The sequence below is a fragment of the Mauremys mutica genome, chromosome 1 (assembly GCF_020497125.1).
Source record: "Mauremys mutica isolate MM-2020 ecotype Southern chromosome 1, ASM2049712v1, whole genome shotgun sequence".
In the NCBI taxonomy this organism is placed as follows: domain Eukaryota; kingdom Metazoa; phylum Chordata; order Testudines; family Geoemydidae; genus Mauremys; species Mauremys mutica.
Genome location: NC_059072.1, coordinates 67945123 through 67959696, shown reverse-complemented (window position 1 = coordinate 67959696; position 14574 = coordinate 67945123). Strand labels below are relative to the sequence as shown.

General features: G+C 41.8%; 2 protein-coding genes across 6 annotated transcripts in view; one reads left to right on the top strand and one right to left on the bottom strand.

The window, feature by feature from the left end:
* Positions 1 to 2464: 2464 nt before the first annotated feature.
* On the bottom strand, positions 2465 to 11974 carry THAP2 (THAP domain containing 2). Of its 2 annotated transcripts, XM_044978796.1 has the most exons (6): positions 11820 to 11974; positions 9995 to 10190; positions 3684 to 4265; positions 3504 to 3558; positions 2874 to 3087; positions 2465 to 2535 (listed from the first exon to the last, which is right to left on the bottom strand). In XM_044978796.1, exons 1-3 carry the CDS (start codon positions 11972 to 11974, stop codon positions 3891 to 3893), a joined length of 726 nt encoding a protein of 241 aa, XP_044834731.1. In that variant the 3' UTR covers positions 2465 to 2535; positions 2874 to 3087; positions 3504 to 3558; positions 3684 to 3890. The 2 variants fall into 2 exon arrangements, with proteins under 2 accessions (XP_044834731.1, XP_044834738.1); XM_044978803.1 differs by lacking the exon at positions 2874 to 3087 and having other exon boundaries at positions 2466 to 2535.
* The window catches only part of ZFC3H1 (zinc finger C3H1-type containing), a 59087-nt gene continuing 56426 nt past the window's right edge, over positions 11914 to 14574 (top strand). For all 4 annotated transcript variants that reach the window (XM_044978767.1, XM_044978775.1, XM_044978785.1 and 1 more), the window contains exon 1: positions 11914 to 12916. In XM_044978767.1, the coding sequence (XP_044834702.1) occupies positions 11992 to 12916 (925 nt within the window). In that variant the 5' untranslated portion in view covers positions 11914 to 11991. The remainder of the gene's footprint in view (positions 12917 to 14574) is intronic.

The following is a 14574-nucleotide window of genomic DNA, read 5'->3' as shown; positions in this document are numbered from 1 at the left end:
GTTTTTTTTGGAATAATATTTAGTTTCAGGGCTTATTTATAGCAAAAGTTAAAAACCATCCTGCCAAAGGGAAGAGAACAAACTTTAAAGGTAGGGCTACTTTTCCCAGAGAGCTGGATCTAAAGCTGTCCAAATCTCAGGGGTTTCCCTTTGTGCGGGTTTGCACAAACCATTGCATTATACATAGGTTCACACCTCCAAGCATAACTTTTGAATTAACTCAGTCATCTACAATTTTACTTAAACACACACGCTTCACTGAAACCCTTGACAAACCTAGAGTTTCAGTTTTGTAAGAAAACTGATATCCAATAAGGTGTTGCATAAGTTTTGAATGTGTGCGCAAACATTTCACACAGCCCAACCCTGAATCCTCCAAATTATTCTCCTATAGATACCAATAAAGCAATATCTAACAGCAGACTTCAGATAAAGTTATCAAACATTAACAGGATGCAATAGTCTAAATTTGATTTCAGTAACTGCATAACAAGTCTGAAATACAGGGGAACAAACCCTATTAAAATAGAAAATGGAGGGGAAAAAAAGTGTTGCCTGGGGACTTCTAGAGAACCTCAACCTACTTCCCATTTATGGAAAATAAAGTATCAAAGGAGAGAATGATCGAACGGAGATGGGAACAAAGTAATCAATATCAGATTAATAGGGTGGGAAAACCTGCAATATATTGCATTTAATTCTGAAGTACTATTCAAGTCCCATGAACTCTGGGCCCAACTTGGATCACAAGTTCCTACCGGTACTTTGTATGATCCCCAGCATGAGGAGGTGATTGTCACTTTTCAGCTCAGTAAAGCAGACTTGCCACCACAATCTGCTGCAAGCTGAAGCTGTCAGGAGTCAAAGAAGTCCCGGTTTGCCCTGCATAGGTTTCTCCATTTTGGAGGGATAGCTCAGTGATTTGAGCATTGGCCTGCTAAACCCAGGGTTGTGAGTTCAGTCCTTGAGGGGCCCACTTAGGGATCTGGGGCAAGAATCAGTACTTGGTCCTGCTAGTGGAGGCAGGGGGCTGGACTCGATGACCTTTCGAGGTCCCTTCCAGTTCTATGATATATATCTCTATATATAAAAATCTATGTTTAGAGTGAGTCACAATAGTATTTGTGCGCTGTTTCCCATTGGAAGTTACTATCTACACATATTTAGACTGGATAAAGGATGTGTTAGAAGTGATATGAGAACACAGGACATAAAATGGTTGTATCTCAAAACAAATCTAGACATAAAAGAAACCTTAGGTAAGTCTATGTTTAGATTTAGAACATGAAAATACAGTCATCTTGGGGAGCTTGGACTTTAAAGAGATACAACTAAAGCCAGCTGAACTCTCCAGAAAACTCTGCCCCCAAAGAAACCAAATTAAAAAGTACTTTTCCCACCAAAATTTCAGTCCCCTATAAACATTAGTCAGCAAGTCCCTTCTTCAAAAGCTCATGGAAAGAGATTGACCTCCAGGGAATACTGCAAAAAAACTTTACAGTTAAGTAGCTGGCATGCCCAGACCACAGCCTATCATGCTGACCAATATTAAGTCGCTGTTTCCTTGAGCTCCTTTGTCTGTCTGTATCCACCTTTGGCCTCTTGTCTTATAGTTAGATTTAGACTCATAGGGGTGTGAACAGTATGTGTGTGTGTTTATACAAATACCAAGCACAACATAATCCTGGCCCACGACTGGGGCCCTTGGTATTACCACAAGTTAAGATGTATCTAATGATAATCTGCTATATACATTAGTTATCTTTACATTTATCTCCTTTTCTGATGTGTGGAAGATCTGCTACTATTAAATTATGCAATTTGACAAACAAGTCTTGTCTTTATTGGAACTTGACATCCAAACATTATCAAGACTGAGATGTTATTCCACTGTTCACACCACTGATAAAGAGAGTCCTTATTAAGATCTGTAAAATACTAAATTTGCCATGATTTACATAATCAGCATTTGAAGTTGTGATTTGAATAAGTTGGTACCACTATTTTTAGAGCATTAATCTACCTCAAAAAGTAGGTTGAGGCAGGCTTTTTAAAATCAACTATTTTTGTGACTCAGTGTTCAAAGGAAAGAATGAGAGATACTCACCAAGTAGAATTAAAAACAAAACTTTGCTTCTGAGCAATACAAGCAGTTATGTGCCAAAAAAGAAAAAAGGGTAAGCACTATTAGCATGGGATATTTTGAAGAGAATAACTAAGTTCCCTTTTCTTCATGTGACAACTGCCATCTTCTAATTGGTGAAAAAGGGAAAGGGGGCGGGGCAGAAAAACACAACCTCCGGCCCCAGCTAACATGCTCCTCCTTCGTAAAAGGCAATATATAAATGTATTTATATATTGAACTAGCTTAAAATTTGAAAAAAGCTCAGGAGTACAGGTAGGGCATACTGCTTAGCCACTTCTTAAGTACTACTTTTTATATCCTTTACTTAAAAAAGCACTTGCCTTAAATAAAGGTACAGCAAAATGCCTGTAGTATATACTTTTATGAAACAGCTCCGAGATGGACAATACCTAAACATATAAGAAAAAAAGTACAAGAATTAAGTATATTTTTAAAGGAAATATTTCTTTTGAAGCTTTATTACTTATCTGTATGTACTCTCATCTAAAGATAATTTATGAATGATAAAAAAATCACTTTGGGATATTCACGATTTTCTCCTAATATAACAAACTATATATTTAGTTTTCATGACAAATCTCAAAGGGACATGGCTTCCTTGCAAATCAAGCACCACTGGATCAATCTCTGGGCAAGATGCTTAAGGAGGTCTAATTGTATATTCAGTTGATATCCATCACTGGCAATCTTGTTGCGCCATCAAAGTTCGAGATACTCATGTGCTCACCGGCCATGTAGTGAATTCCTTGGTACACACGCTTTGAAATTCATTACTCTTCCATTCTAATACCACCTCGGTATCAAGAAAGCGGCTGAAATCAAGCCAGTCCTGCTGGAGGTGACTGCTGGGTTTGGCTTGAAATATCTTCATTTTGAGTCTTATCCTGCCACTTGACATAAAGTAGTGTTCTTATGGCTTCCTCAGCACCCACAATTCATTTCTGTATAAGAGAGTTGCTTTAACTGTGGCTCTATAGATCCATAGCTTCCCCACAAGCCTGATGTCATAACCTTCCCACAGAGGTGCATATGTGCACATATACAGTACATATACATATATATGTGCATATATAGCAAATTTCTGTAACAACCTCTCATGGAACTTGCTCTCTACATTGTGGTCTGCCATTTTGGCAGAAGGACAGGTATCCACAGGATACCCAAGCTAAGGTCCTGTACCACCACAATGGCTGTGGTCTTCGGCATCACCCCAGGCAGCTGCAATGCTAGTTCCCGGGACAAGACAGAACTCAGTGGAAAAGTCTCATCTGTGGGACAGTGTTCACTAGTAAGACATTTCTATGTTTGATTGTTAGTAATACAAAGTGGTGATTATTATTCTTAAAGTAAAACTTACCTGAATAGTGTGTGTGTTCCATCAAAAACTGGTCCATTTCAATTACTCAGATGTTCTACAAAAATAGACCAATCAACATCAACCAAAACACAATCCTCAATTATTTAAAAATGAAAAGATGGTTAATTCACAGAACTAGTTCTTGCATAAGGCACTCTTATTAACTGATTGAAAACTTACCATCACAATTAAAAGACTTGTGGTGAAGTTTTCATTAGTAATAGATGGGTATTTGCAATTAATTAAGCAGCCATAAGAACCAGTGTTGTCCCTCACCACCACAAGAATGTCTTAGAAAAACATATTAATTAAGCTGGATACATTTTTTGGCATTATATTCAGTATAAATCTAAATTTTGAAGTCTAGTTTTAAAATTGGCAAAGCTTTTATAGATGGTCTTGCTGTTCTTGTAAAATATTTCTGAAATCTTCCAAGGGAAGGTTTCTTAAGGCATTTGGTAAAATGTGGTCCAGTGTGACTCCTGGCAAAATATTATTTGTTTCCAAGTTTTTGATGAGGCAAGTCATTTCTATCCATCTTTGTGTGGCTCTATGTTCTTTTTGAATGCAGTTCTTCATTCTTCTTCTCAAGCTTGCTATCTCCTTTTCTAACTTAATTATCCTTTTCTTGGCTTCCATGGGGCTTCTGAAAGCATAACTGTGTTCAAGTTGTACTTGTCTACAGCTAATGTTTGTTTTGAAGTTAGATACCCCTTCTGGGGTATAAACATCTTTCTTCTTCAGATTTCTTGACATAGGTTTCTGTAAATAAAATGACAGGAAAGGAAATAAAACCTACATTTATCATGGCATTATGCAAGTTTATAAAATGCCAAACTTCAAATTAATCTAATCTGTACTTACTACATTTCTAGAAATTAAAATATAAGGAGTCTGTACATTGTGTGTAAATATGTATTATTGCATTTGTAATACCTCCCCCTCCCCCATAAATGTTTAGAAGGTATCCCATTGCCTACTCCTGCTAATCTAATAAAGCAGGATGTTAGGGAAAGACAGATCCTGATCATTTACATAGATCCACAATGTGCAAGATGAGAATAGGAAAAACAGTTCTTTTGGAAATGGAGCGAATGGAAAAATTAAGAAAAAAGAATACAAAAGTTATACAATTTTTTCAGTTCCAAAATAGTTTATTGTAGCTTTTTTCCCTGTGTGAATAAATAACTGATTGCAATTAAACCTTTAAATAAATTTAGGCTGTGAAAAAGCAGTAAGCAAGAGTAACTAGTAATGCATAAATAAATCATATAATAGTTTTGATTTCTGAAAAATAAATTAAGCCTCACTTGACTAGATTTTAAGTTTTATTTGCTGATGTCAAGCAGCTATGACTAGGATTTATAAACAAACAAGAGAAAAAATGAGCCAGACTACTTTCCATTTAGGTGATGCTACAATACCAAATACCACACATCAGTTTTTATACTTGCAATACAAACCATAAGACCAGTCCTCACAACTGAAATGTTATGTTTCAGTAAGACTTAATTCTAGATTGCTTGTTTTCATTTAAGGAGTAAACAAATTATAATCATGTTTTCAGATGTAAGTATACAAAACTGATGGCAGTTTTATAATTTGAGGCATAGAAATGATGGACAAGCTATTTCAACCAAAAGTTCAAAGTATGCCACAAGTTTTGTGCTCCTTATTTCTGGGTACACAACCTGATACACTAAGGGCTTGTTCACATGGAGCCTTAGGCCTGATCTACACTGGGGGTGGGTGTGTAAATCAATCTAAGTTACGCAACTTCAGCTACATGAATAACGTAGCTGAAGTCGATGTACTTAGATCGACTTACCATGGTGTCTTCACCGCTGTGAGCTGACTGCTGCCACTCCCCCGTCGACTCCGCTTGCGCCTCTCGCGGCCGTGTAGTACAGAAGTTGACAGGAGAGCGCTCGGGGATTTATCACGTCTAGTCTAGAAGCGATAAATCAATCGACCCCTGCTGGATCAATTGCTGCCCGCCAATCCAGCAGGCAGTGTAGACCAGTGGTTGTCAAACTAGGGCTGCCGCTTGTTCAGGGAAAGCCCCTGGCGGGCAAGGCCAGTTTCTTTATCTGCCGCGTCCGCAGGTTCGACCGATCGCGGCTCCCACTGGCTGTGGTTTGCCGCTCCAGGCCAATGGGGGCTGCAGCAAGCTAGGATATAAATATACAGTGCATTAATGTGCCACACACTGAATGACTGTGTGGATCCCACTACAATGCACTAAAAATCCCATAGTGCTTTGACCCACTGCTGTGTTCACAGCTTAGTGGATAGAAGATTAGCATGCTGTAGTTTTATATATCAGCTTGCCATGCACCAAGTCTCTGTGTGGACAGCACTTACGGTCTAACTCTTCAGAAAGCATAATTCCAACTGAAGTCATGAAAACTGGAGATGCTTAACATCTCTGAAAAACTGCCCCCCCAAGTGTCTCAAGTAGGGCACTCAGTCACTGAAGCATTCAATATTAGTGGATATTTTGTAAATTTTGACCCTTAATCTCTTTGCCTCAGCTCTTCACCTGTGCTTTCACAATGCTTTCCTACATCACCTGGTGTTGTGAAATACCATTTGTGAGGCACAAGAACACTAAGTGAGGTGTGAAACAGGAGATTAAATTAAAAATTCCTATCTCAGTACACCATATGAAAGGTGTAAACAAAGCATGGGGCCCCACAATGCAAATGAAGAACGAACAGCTGCCTCATTCACAAAACCGTTATCCTGTGCACTGAATGAGGAAGAGGTCCTGGGGGGGGGGGGGGGTGGGGGAGGGAGAGGAGGGAGGGAGTATGTTATCACTTAAAGATATCATCATGCATATGCACAAATTGCATAGGAACTTTAATTCTGAAAAAATTTCTCAGCATCTCACCTTTCAACCTTAACAGTTCTTTTAATAGTTATTTTGTATGGAATTTATACTGCTTTGGTGCCCCAATCAAAACTGAGGCATAATATTTTAGCACTGTAATATCACAGAAGTGACATGATCTTTGTTTAAAAGAGCTTAGTCTAATCACAGACAAGATGCAGAAAATGAATAGGAACGAAGTGGGAGGCAGGAAGCAGGCAACAGTAAAAAGATAGTGAACCTTTGTAACTGCACAATGTTCCCCATTTTTATTCACAGTAATTGACAAACAGGTGCCATTTCTTACAAATTCATTTTTCAGAACAGAACTATACTAAGTCTGCAGTAACTAGGTACATTTAAAACACACAGTATTGTTATTAATTTTGAGCCAACTGTCCAATTTCTTCCATGCTAAGGCATTTTCCTCATGAACCTGAATATGACCTGTAATAATTGCTGTATCAGGAATACCTAAACCTTAACAGAAAAAAAAATATCACCAGGACTATGAGAGAAGCAATACTTTTCACAGTTTACATATTTTAAAAAATGTGGACAGGCCTCCATAGAATTCCTCCTATTATATGTTAATTTTAGGAATCTACACTGATTTTTTAAACAAATCTAGTGATCTCTGCTCATTAGTAAAATAAAGCAGATTTTTTAGGACAGTTTAGAGAGACTTTTCTACATAGTAGCTGTTGGCTGCAGATGTATGCAGATTTGTTGTCATCCCTTAATAAGAAAAATATTTCCACAAATGTGTGCTGCTGAAGTGGTATTTGCACAAATTTGAATATGTAGGCAACATTCAGGAAGCAGAACACAGAACAGCTCCTGGCTTCAGCACTCTAAGACCTGTGCTTTCTTATAGTTTAAACCATTCCATTTGCACTTCATTGAGAATTTCTTCAGTGTCAAAAACAAAAGGGATTTTGCAAAACAGAAAAACGTCCTTTACTTTTATATGCTTCAGCAGCAACCACAGTACTCTTTCAAAGGCACACAGCCAAATGCAGCTCAGAGAAGCTCTCTTACCCTGCAGCTTCAAATTTAAGCCACTAAGATGAGCTATAATAGCTACTATGAAACAGAGATTAGAGATGTTCTTCATCTGTTAGTTTCCCCTTTTTATGTATGAATTTCTCAATCAATTTCTCTCAGATGGAAAAAAAATACCACCAAAATAAAATACCGTATAATACAATTAAAAAAAACATTTCAATCCCTCCTGTACTTCACCACCTTTCTGTCATCAAATGCATGAGATCACATTTTGTTTTCAAAACTGATGTTAGTGTTTGTTACTTTTCAGAGTAGCAGCTCATTCTAAAGGCCAATTACTGATGAATAAACTGCGTCTTTGCTGAATAACACAGCAATAAGTAATTAGAACAGACCAAATAATCTGTTTTCGACAGTGCAAACAGCTCAGATACTGAGTGTAGCATCAACTGTAATCCCAACCTTTTATTGTCATTTCAATCTCCTACTTCTACAATCCCTCAGCCATGACCACAGCATCTAGTGTAGGGTGACCAGACAGCAAATGTGAAAAATCGGGACGGGGGTGGGAGGTAATAGGAGCCTATATAAGAAAGACCCAAAAACCGTGACTGTCCCTATAAAATTGGGACATCTGGTCACCCTAATCTAGTGCCATCTTTAAATTGCTAAGAAACAGCAGTTGTTCATGGTTTTCAAACACCATGGGCAAAAACATTGTAGACTGTCAGAGCAAAGGTGGATAAAACGAATTAATTAGTGTTTTAAATTAAACACAGGGCTTTATTTAAAATTCATTTGAAATTGACAACCTATTTTCAAGCCTACATGTACTTTAATCTATTAAAATAATTTAAAAACAAAAAAATTATATTAAGCAATCCATGTTTGCTGCTGAAGTTTTAAAGAAAGTCACACCACTGAAATGGTGGAAGCCACTGGCTAAGCACCTGGAACCACTGGTTGTTGAAGTGTTAAAACAACTTCTTACAGAAATAGCCTCTTTTGCAGGTGCAGAGAGAATATTTTCTTCAATTCAGTTTATTCAACTAGTTCAGTTCAATGTCTTGTGCACTCAAAGTTGAGACACTGACTAGGAGTTGAAAAAAGAAAGCAGGAAAGCTTGTTTTCCAATCTATAAATAAATACTAGGAGCACAGGTGCTGATTCCATAGGTGCTACAGGGCTCAAGTACCCACAGAAAAAATAGGGGGTGCTCAGCACCTGCCGGCCGAGCGGCTGTTTGGCATGGGGGGAGGGTGTCGGGAGTGGGAAGCAGCGGAGTGAGGGTAGGGCCTCAGGGAAATGGTAGAACAGGGGCAGGAGTGGAGCACCCACTGAGAAAAATAAGTCAGTGCCTCTGATTGGGAGAGAAAGAGAGATCTGCTAGTTCTAAAATCTTGAAGGACATAGTAACCAGAAACAATCAGTTCAATTGACTATCTACATATTACACTTCCATTGATTAATAACTCAATTTTAAATGCAAAATATTTCTATAAACTTCTTGATACACTTTTTGTCTTATGTATCCAGCACTTTTAAGGTAGGTTTTATTTAATATTAAAGAAGCCCTTATAATGCTGTTTTTTCACTTTTAATTAGATTTGAATTTCTATTCAAATAAAACTTGGCAAATCACAAGTAAAAAAATCATCATCTAGTAAATAAGAAATGCATCATTCACAATTTTATAACATAATAAAAAAAGTAAAACTTCAGAATCCAAATAAATGTAAGTTAAACTATCTCAAACATATCCACCTGGTTAGCAAAAAAAGTACCACCAAATTTAATATGAAGGCTATTTAGTTGCAAATCAATGTTTTAATGGTTCCAAACCAATGAGAATCAACCTTCCTTTAGAAAAATAACTAGAAAGCACAAATACAAAATATATTAAAATTGCTTATTTAAATCAAGGTTTCCTGCTTGCTGATTTAAATCATTATTAGTATAGATCATTTAAATAAAATCACCATGGTCTGTGCTAGTATAAGTTGCAAGTGAGAGAGTTACAAAACTGCTTGCCTGGTAACAATAGTAAAGCAAGTGATGCTGAAGGAAGGAAGGAAGAAAAGGACTGGGGCATACTAGTGAACATGCTGAATTGCCAATGGAAGAAACTTCTCTGGAATCACATTTCTTCAAAAGTTTAAATATTTCTATTCTAGTAATTTAGGAATATTTTGTACCACATACCACTGTTAAATGACTAAATTGAGGGCATCTCTGGGATGAGTTTTGGGCAGCAATACATTTATAGTTGTGTGTGTTTATAAAGGGACACAATCTCCATTTAAAAAAAACAACAAAAGATTAAAAAAAGTAATTTCACATACTAATCATACTCGTTACCCTACCAACACTGGTGATTTTATAAGCACATTTTTCCATTTAAAAATATCTGATGGGTGTAGAAGATATGCTATAGTGTTATGACTGTAAAATAAGAACAAACTGTTTAAGTAACCTTTTGTTTGAGTTTATTGTCTTTAAATTTATGTACAATTTTGTATGGGATGGTCACTTGTGTGTATGTTTTTTTTTTTTTAAACTGAAAAAATGCAGAAGACTTCAGAGAGTGACATACATTCCAATAACCTACCCTGAGTTTTAGATGAGCAGGGAAATCAAAAATTGTAGGAACAGCATCCATTCTAAGTCGTCTAGTTTGTCCAGTTAGGTCAAAACAGGAGGATTCAAAATGCTTTGAGCAAAGAAAAGTGTGTTTGCCTGGCACAAAATTATTGCGTTTTACAAGACGTATCCATTCCTTTCTTCTCTTGGGATCCAAAGGAAATCTAAGAGAAAAGACAAGAGAAATAATTAGCTAAGATATCATTAGTATTATTTATACAAGAATTATTTGGGGGAAGTTCTAGGCCTGTGTTATACAAGAAGTCAGAAAACAAGAAGTAGAGGGTGCAGCCCAGTTGGTGCAGTGGAAGTAAGTTGGTGCAGCGACAGCTGGGCCAGGAACCAGAGCTGGAGTCAAGAGAGGGGTTGGACCAAGCCAAGAATAGGGCTGGGAGCTAAGATGGAACAAGGGCAGGGCTGGAGCAGACTGAAGCCTGTAAAGTCTGTCACTCTATCAAGTAGTGGTGTTCCAAGCCATAAAGTCATGCTGGGCTGACCAAGCTGCTGTGTCTCCTGTGAGGCTGGTATATGCTGAGAGTCACCAGACCAGCTCCTGGCTTGTGGAATGGCTGCGCTGAGCAGAGGAATGACTCACCCCTGCATATGGCTTAATGAGGCTCTAGTTCACAGATGGCTCATTACCTCACCGTCAGTCCCTTCTGGTCTTAAAATCTATCAAGTCTTTTTTTACTTTGATTGCAGACAAATAATAATAATAAAGGGGGGAGGAGGAGGAACTTGGGCAAAAAACACAAACCAAATCCACTTTGGGGATTCCGAGTGCTATTGTAATATAAACATAAAATAATAAAGTAAATTAAGTTTGTGTTTTGTTCAAAGAAACCCACTGCAATTCATCTTTACAAGGAATATAAAATGACAATGTTTCCCTCAAGTTTTAGTGTGACCTGACAGGTCTGTGCATAGAAGTTAGCTTTCACATACTAAGTCCAAAAAACACAAGTGACTGAACTAAGATTTAAATATGACTGATAAAGGAGTTTTTAAAATGGGGTTTGTGCCCCCCCTTTTTTTGCTTCGATGTATAAAGTCTAAAAGGTTCGATTGTCAAATGTTCAAATTTGTGTTTTAGCACAAAATTACCAGAAATAATATCGGACCTTCCACAGTGTGGCTAAAGGGCTGCTTGAGAGTCTTAGAGGGGCATACTGAGAGTTCACCCCTTGTCTGAAGAGGTTAGGTTGCTGGTTCTTTAACAAAGGCAATCTTTCTCCCAGCTGTTAATTGGACATTAGAGTTTAGAAGATGTCAAAAGAAACAAATGGCAGCTTTAGACAGGACTGACTAACCATTTCTTCCCTTCTCAAATGCTCAACTTTCATTCTTGTTATAGGGCAGATCTGAATTTCAAGGACAAAAAACCTGACCAACCCTTTGAGATCTTGGTTCGAGGCTACGCGCCTATAACACTAGTTACCCGGAATTCGCTTCTTTGAAGGGGTCATTTGACTGGCTCGGAACTCCGTGAGCGCTCCACAGCGCAGGAGAAACTACACCAGCACCAGAGCGACGGCCCGGAAGGGGCTGAACCACGTCTACACGGGTGACTGGTGTGGGGAGTTCTTCGACCGCAGCTCACACCCCCTCGGCTCGCGCAGACAGGGGGCCGCCCCGCGCGGCAGCGGCGCGTTATAGCCCGCTCTCAGGGCGCCGGAAGGAGCGCTGGTTAGAAAGCCGAAGGCGCGAACACAAACCCGGCTTCCCCGGGGGCAGAGAACCGCCCGGAGAGCCGGGCCTAACCCTCCCCTAGCCCAGCCCAGCCCGGGCGGTACCGGTGGAAGCTGACGTTGACGCTCTTGTTGTAAACGGCGGCGCAGCCCGCCGCCGCGCAGCTGGTCGGCATCTCCTCCTGCGGGCGGCACACGGGGCGGTCTGGGGAGACTCGCTCTTTCCCTTTAATAAGATGGCGGCGTCCCGGCTGCTCCATCCAGCCCCTTCACCAACATGGCGGGAGACGCCGCCGCCCCTGGAGACCGTTATCCACCCCCGCCCCATTGCAGGACAGCCGGGCTCGACTCGCTGCCGGCTCGCCCCTCTGTAACGGACGCTCCTCGTCTGCTGGTCAGAACTACAGCTCCCATGACACAGCGCGCGGCCCTTCTCTATGACGCAACCTACCATGGCTTCCCTCCCCTCCAGAGGGGGGTTATTAGTTCTCGCGAGACTACAGCTGGCGGGGGGGATCCTGGAGACAGACGTGGTGGGGAAGTTTTGGGGCTGGGCTACTCTGGAATCGAAAGCGCCTGTACCGCTACGAGCCGCTCCCTGCTTCTCCGGAGCGCCTGGATCGGGCCCATGGCGGCGGCGGCCACAGCCCCTGCCGAGGCGGCGCCGCTGGAGCCTAGCGGTCTGTCCCCGAAGGAGGAGGGGGAGCTGGAGGACGGCGAGATCAGCGACGATGACAATAACGGCTCCGAGCCCGCCAGCGGCCTCATCAGCACCAGGCCCTACTCGAGGCGCAGGCCGCCTCCCGGCCTCCGCGGCGGCGCCTCCCTCTCCTCCTCGCGCCGCTTCCCCCGCTCGCGGCACCAACCGCCCCCGGAGCTCGGCCACCTGCACGGCCACGGCGGCTACCGGCCCAAGGAGTCGTTCCGCTCTCACCCGCCGCCGCCGCTGCCTTCGTCGCGGATGCCTCCGGGCTCCCACTCCCACTCCGACTCTGGCCCCAGGCTCTCGTTCTGGGAGCGCAGCCACAACGCGCTGGACCGGTTCCGCTTCCGAGGCAGGCCTTTCCGCGGCGGGGGCCGCTGGGGCAGGAGCCGGGGTGGGGGAGATCGGGGAAGCAACCCCCCCGGAAGGCCGCCGGGGGGCGGGAGCGGACCCGGATTCAGCTGCAGCCAGGGCTGGAGGGAGCCCTCCCCTCGGAAGTGTATCCTTGTGCGGGACAGCAAGTAGTGGTGGTGGGGGGAGAAAGGGCCTCTTCCCACTGCTCGGGACGGGCCTGGCCGTGTCCCTTGTTTCCCGACAGCGATGTGTGGCTGGGACCCGGCTGTGGGGAAGGGGAATGGCTCATCACTCAGGTCCTAGCTACAAGGCCTCTCATAAGAGCCTCGAACGGCATAACACCCTGAGCACGCTCCCATCCATATCTTGGGGTTGTGCCTCAGGGTCGCATTCCCCAGGGTGCATGAAGAGGGGTTGGTGTGAAGCTGGGTCACTGATCCTGATGGGTTGTGTTAGACGCGAAGCCTGAAAGCTGATGCAAAACTCAGTGGGCTAGGTTCCATGCATCCTTGTCCTCCCCAGACTGACAGGAGACCTGCAAAGCCCCAGGGAAGGGAGCCTTAACCTAAATACTTAGACTAATTATCTGAGCAGTAAAATTCTAAAGTTGCTAATTTTGCCTCTTGGGCAGTGATGAGTTCAGTACATCTCCCAGTCTGCTTTCAGCATTGTCAACTGTAGTGCAGACTTGTGACTTCTTCGAACTTGGTTGTTGCTGTGCTTTGCTTTAATTCTACTTTCATTGGGAGATGTATGCATAGCACATATATCAAGCCCAGTTTTGTCTGATATGGCCATTTGAAGCAGAGTCCTGTTCGCTCTAGAATACAAAGCCATACAAGCTGTGACTGTTGGATACAGTTGCATGATCAGATGTTAAATAGTGTTGGTCAGACAGTCTGGACAAAGCCTTAATGGTTCTTCCTATGGCAGGTGAAATGGTAAAACCAGTGAGGAAGGTTCTCTCACCTTAAGTTAGTTAGGTCTTTGTCCTGGTCTACAGTGGGAAAACCACGCATCGGTGGAGGGTCAGGAATGGGTGCATTGAATTGGTGTGCTTTCAAAAACTTTTACACTCTTTATGATGAAGAAACTAATGATACTTTATTTTTTGAAAGAAATAACAATTGAGAAGATCCTAGCCCTGCTTTACTGGATTTTAGACTGAATTTATTGGTAAACATTACACAGGAGGAGCTAATGTCACTGCTGCTTAATGAACTGAGATTTTTGAAATATCATTTATAGGCTCTAAACTAGAAATAGGATTTCAAAATGAAATGCTTAATCATTTTTTGCGCTTACCCCAACTTTTGTCACCTGCCACAGTTGATATTACAACACTCTAAAATAGTGCAGCTACCTGTACTACTGTTGGTATTAGTGGAGTGAGGACTTCTGGACACATGCCTTCAGCAGCACCCTTCACTTCCCTGCTAAGAGCATGATGTGATTGTCTACACTGCAAGTGGACAGATGCAAAAAATAGTTGTGTGGATGTTGCAGCCCTGGAATAGGCTTGGGCCAGCCACCTGAGCTCAGGACAGATGCAAAAAATAGTTGTGTGGATGTTGCAGCCCTGGAATAGGCTTGGGCCAGCCACCTGAGCTCAGACCCAGGTGTGAGCCTCTGCCCATGCCACAATGTCCACACAGCTATTTTTAGTATGCTAGTGTGAGTCTGCCTGTCTGGGAGGTTTGCTCCAAGGTTCAGGGTAGATATACACATATGGGCTCTGGAGCCCTCTTTGGAATTTCCAGTGGCAAGTAGCCCTTTGAGAAGTCTTTAATATGTGTGATCTCT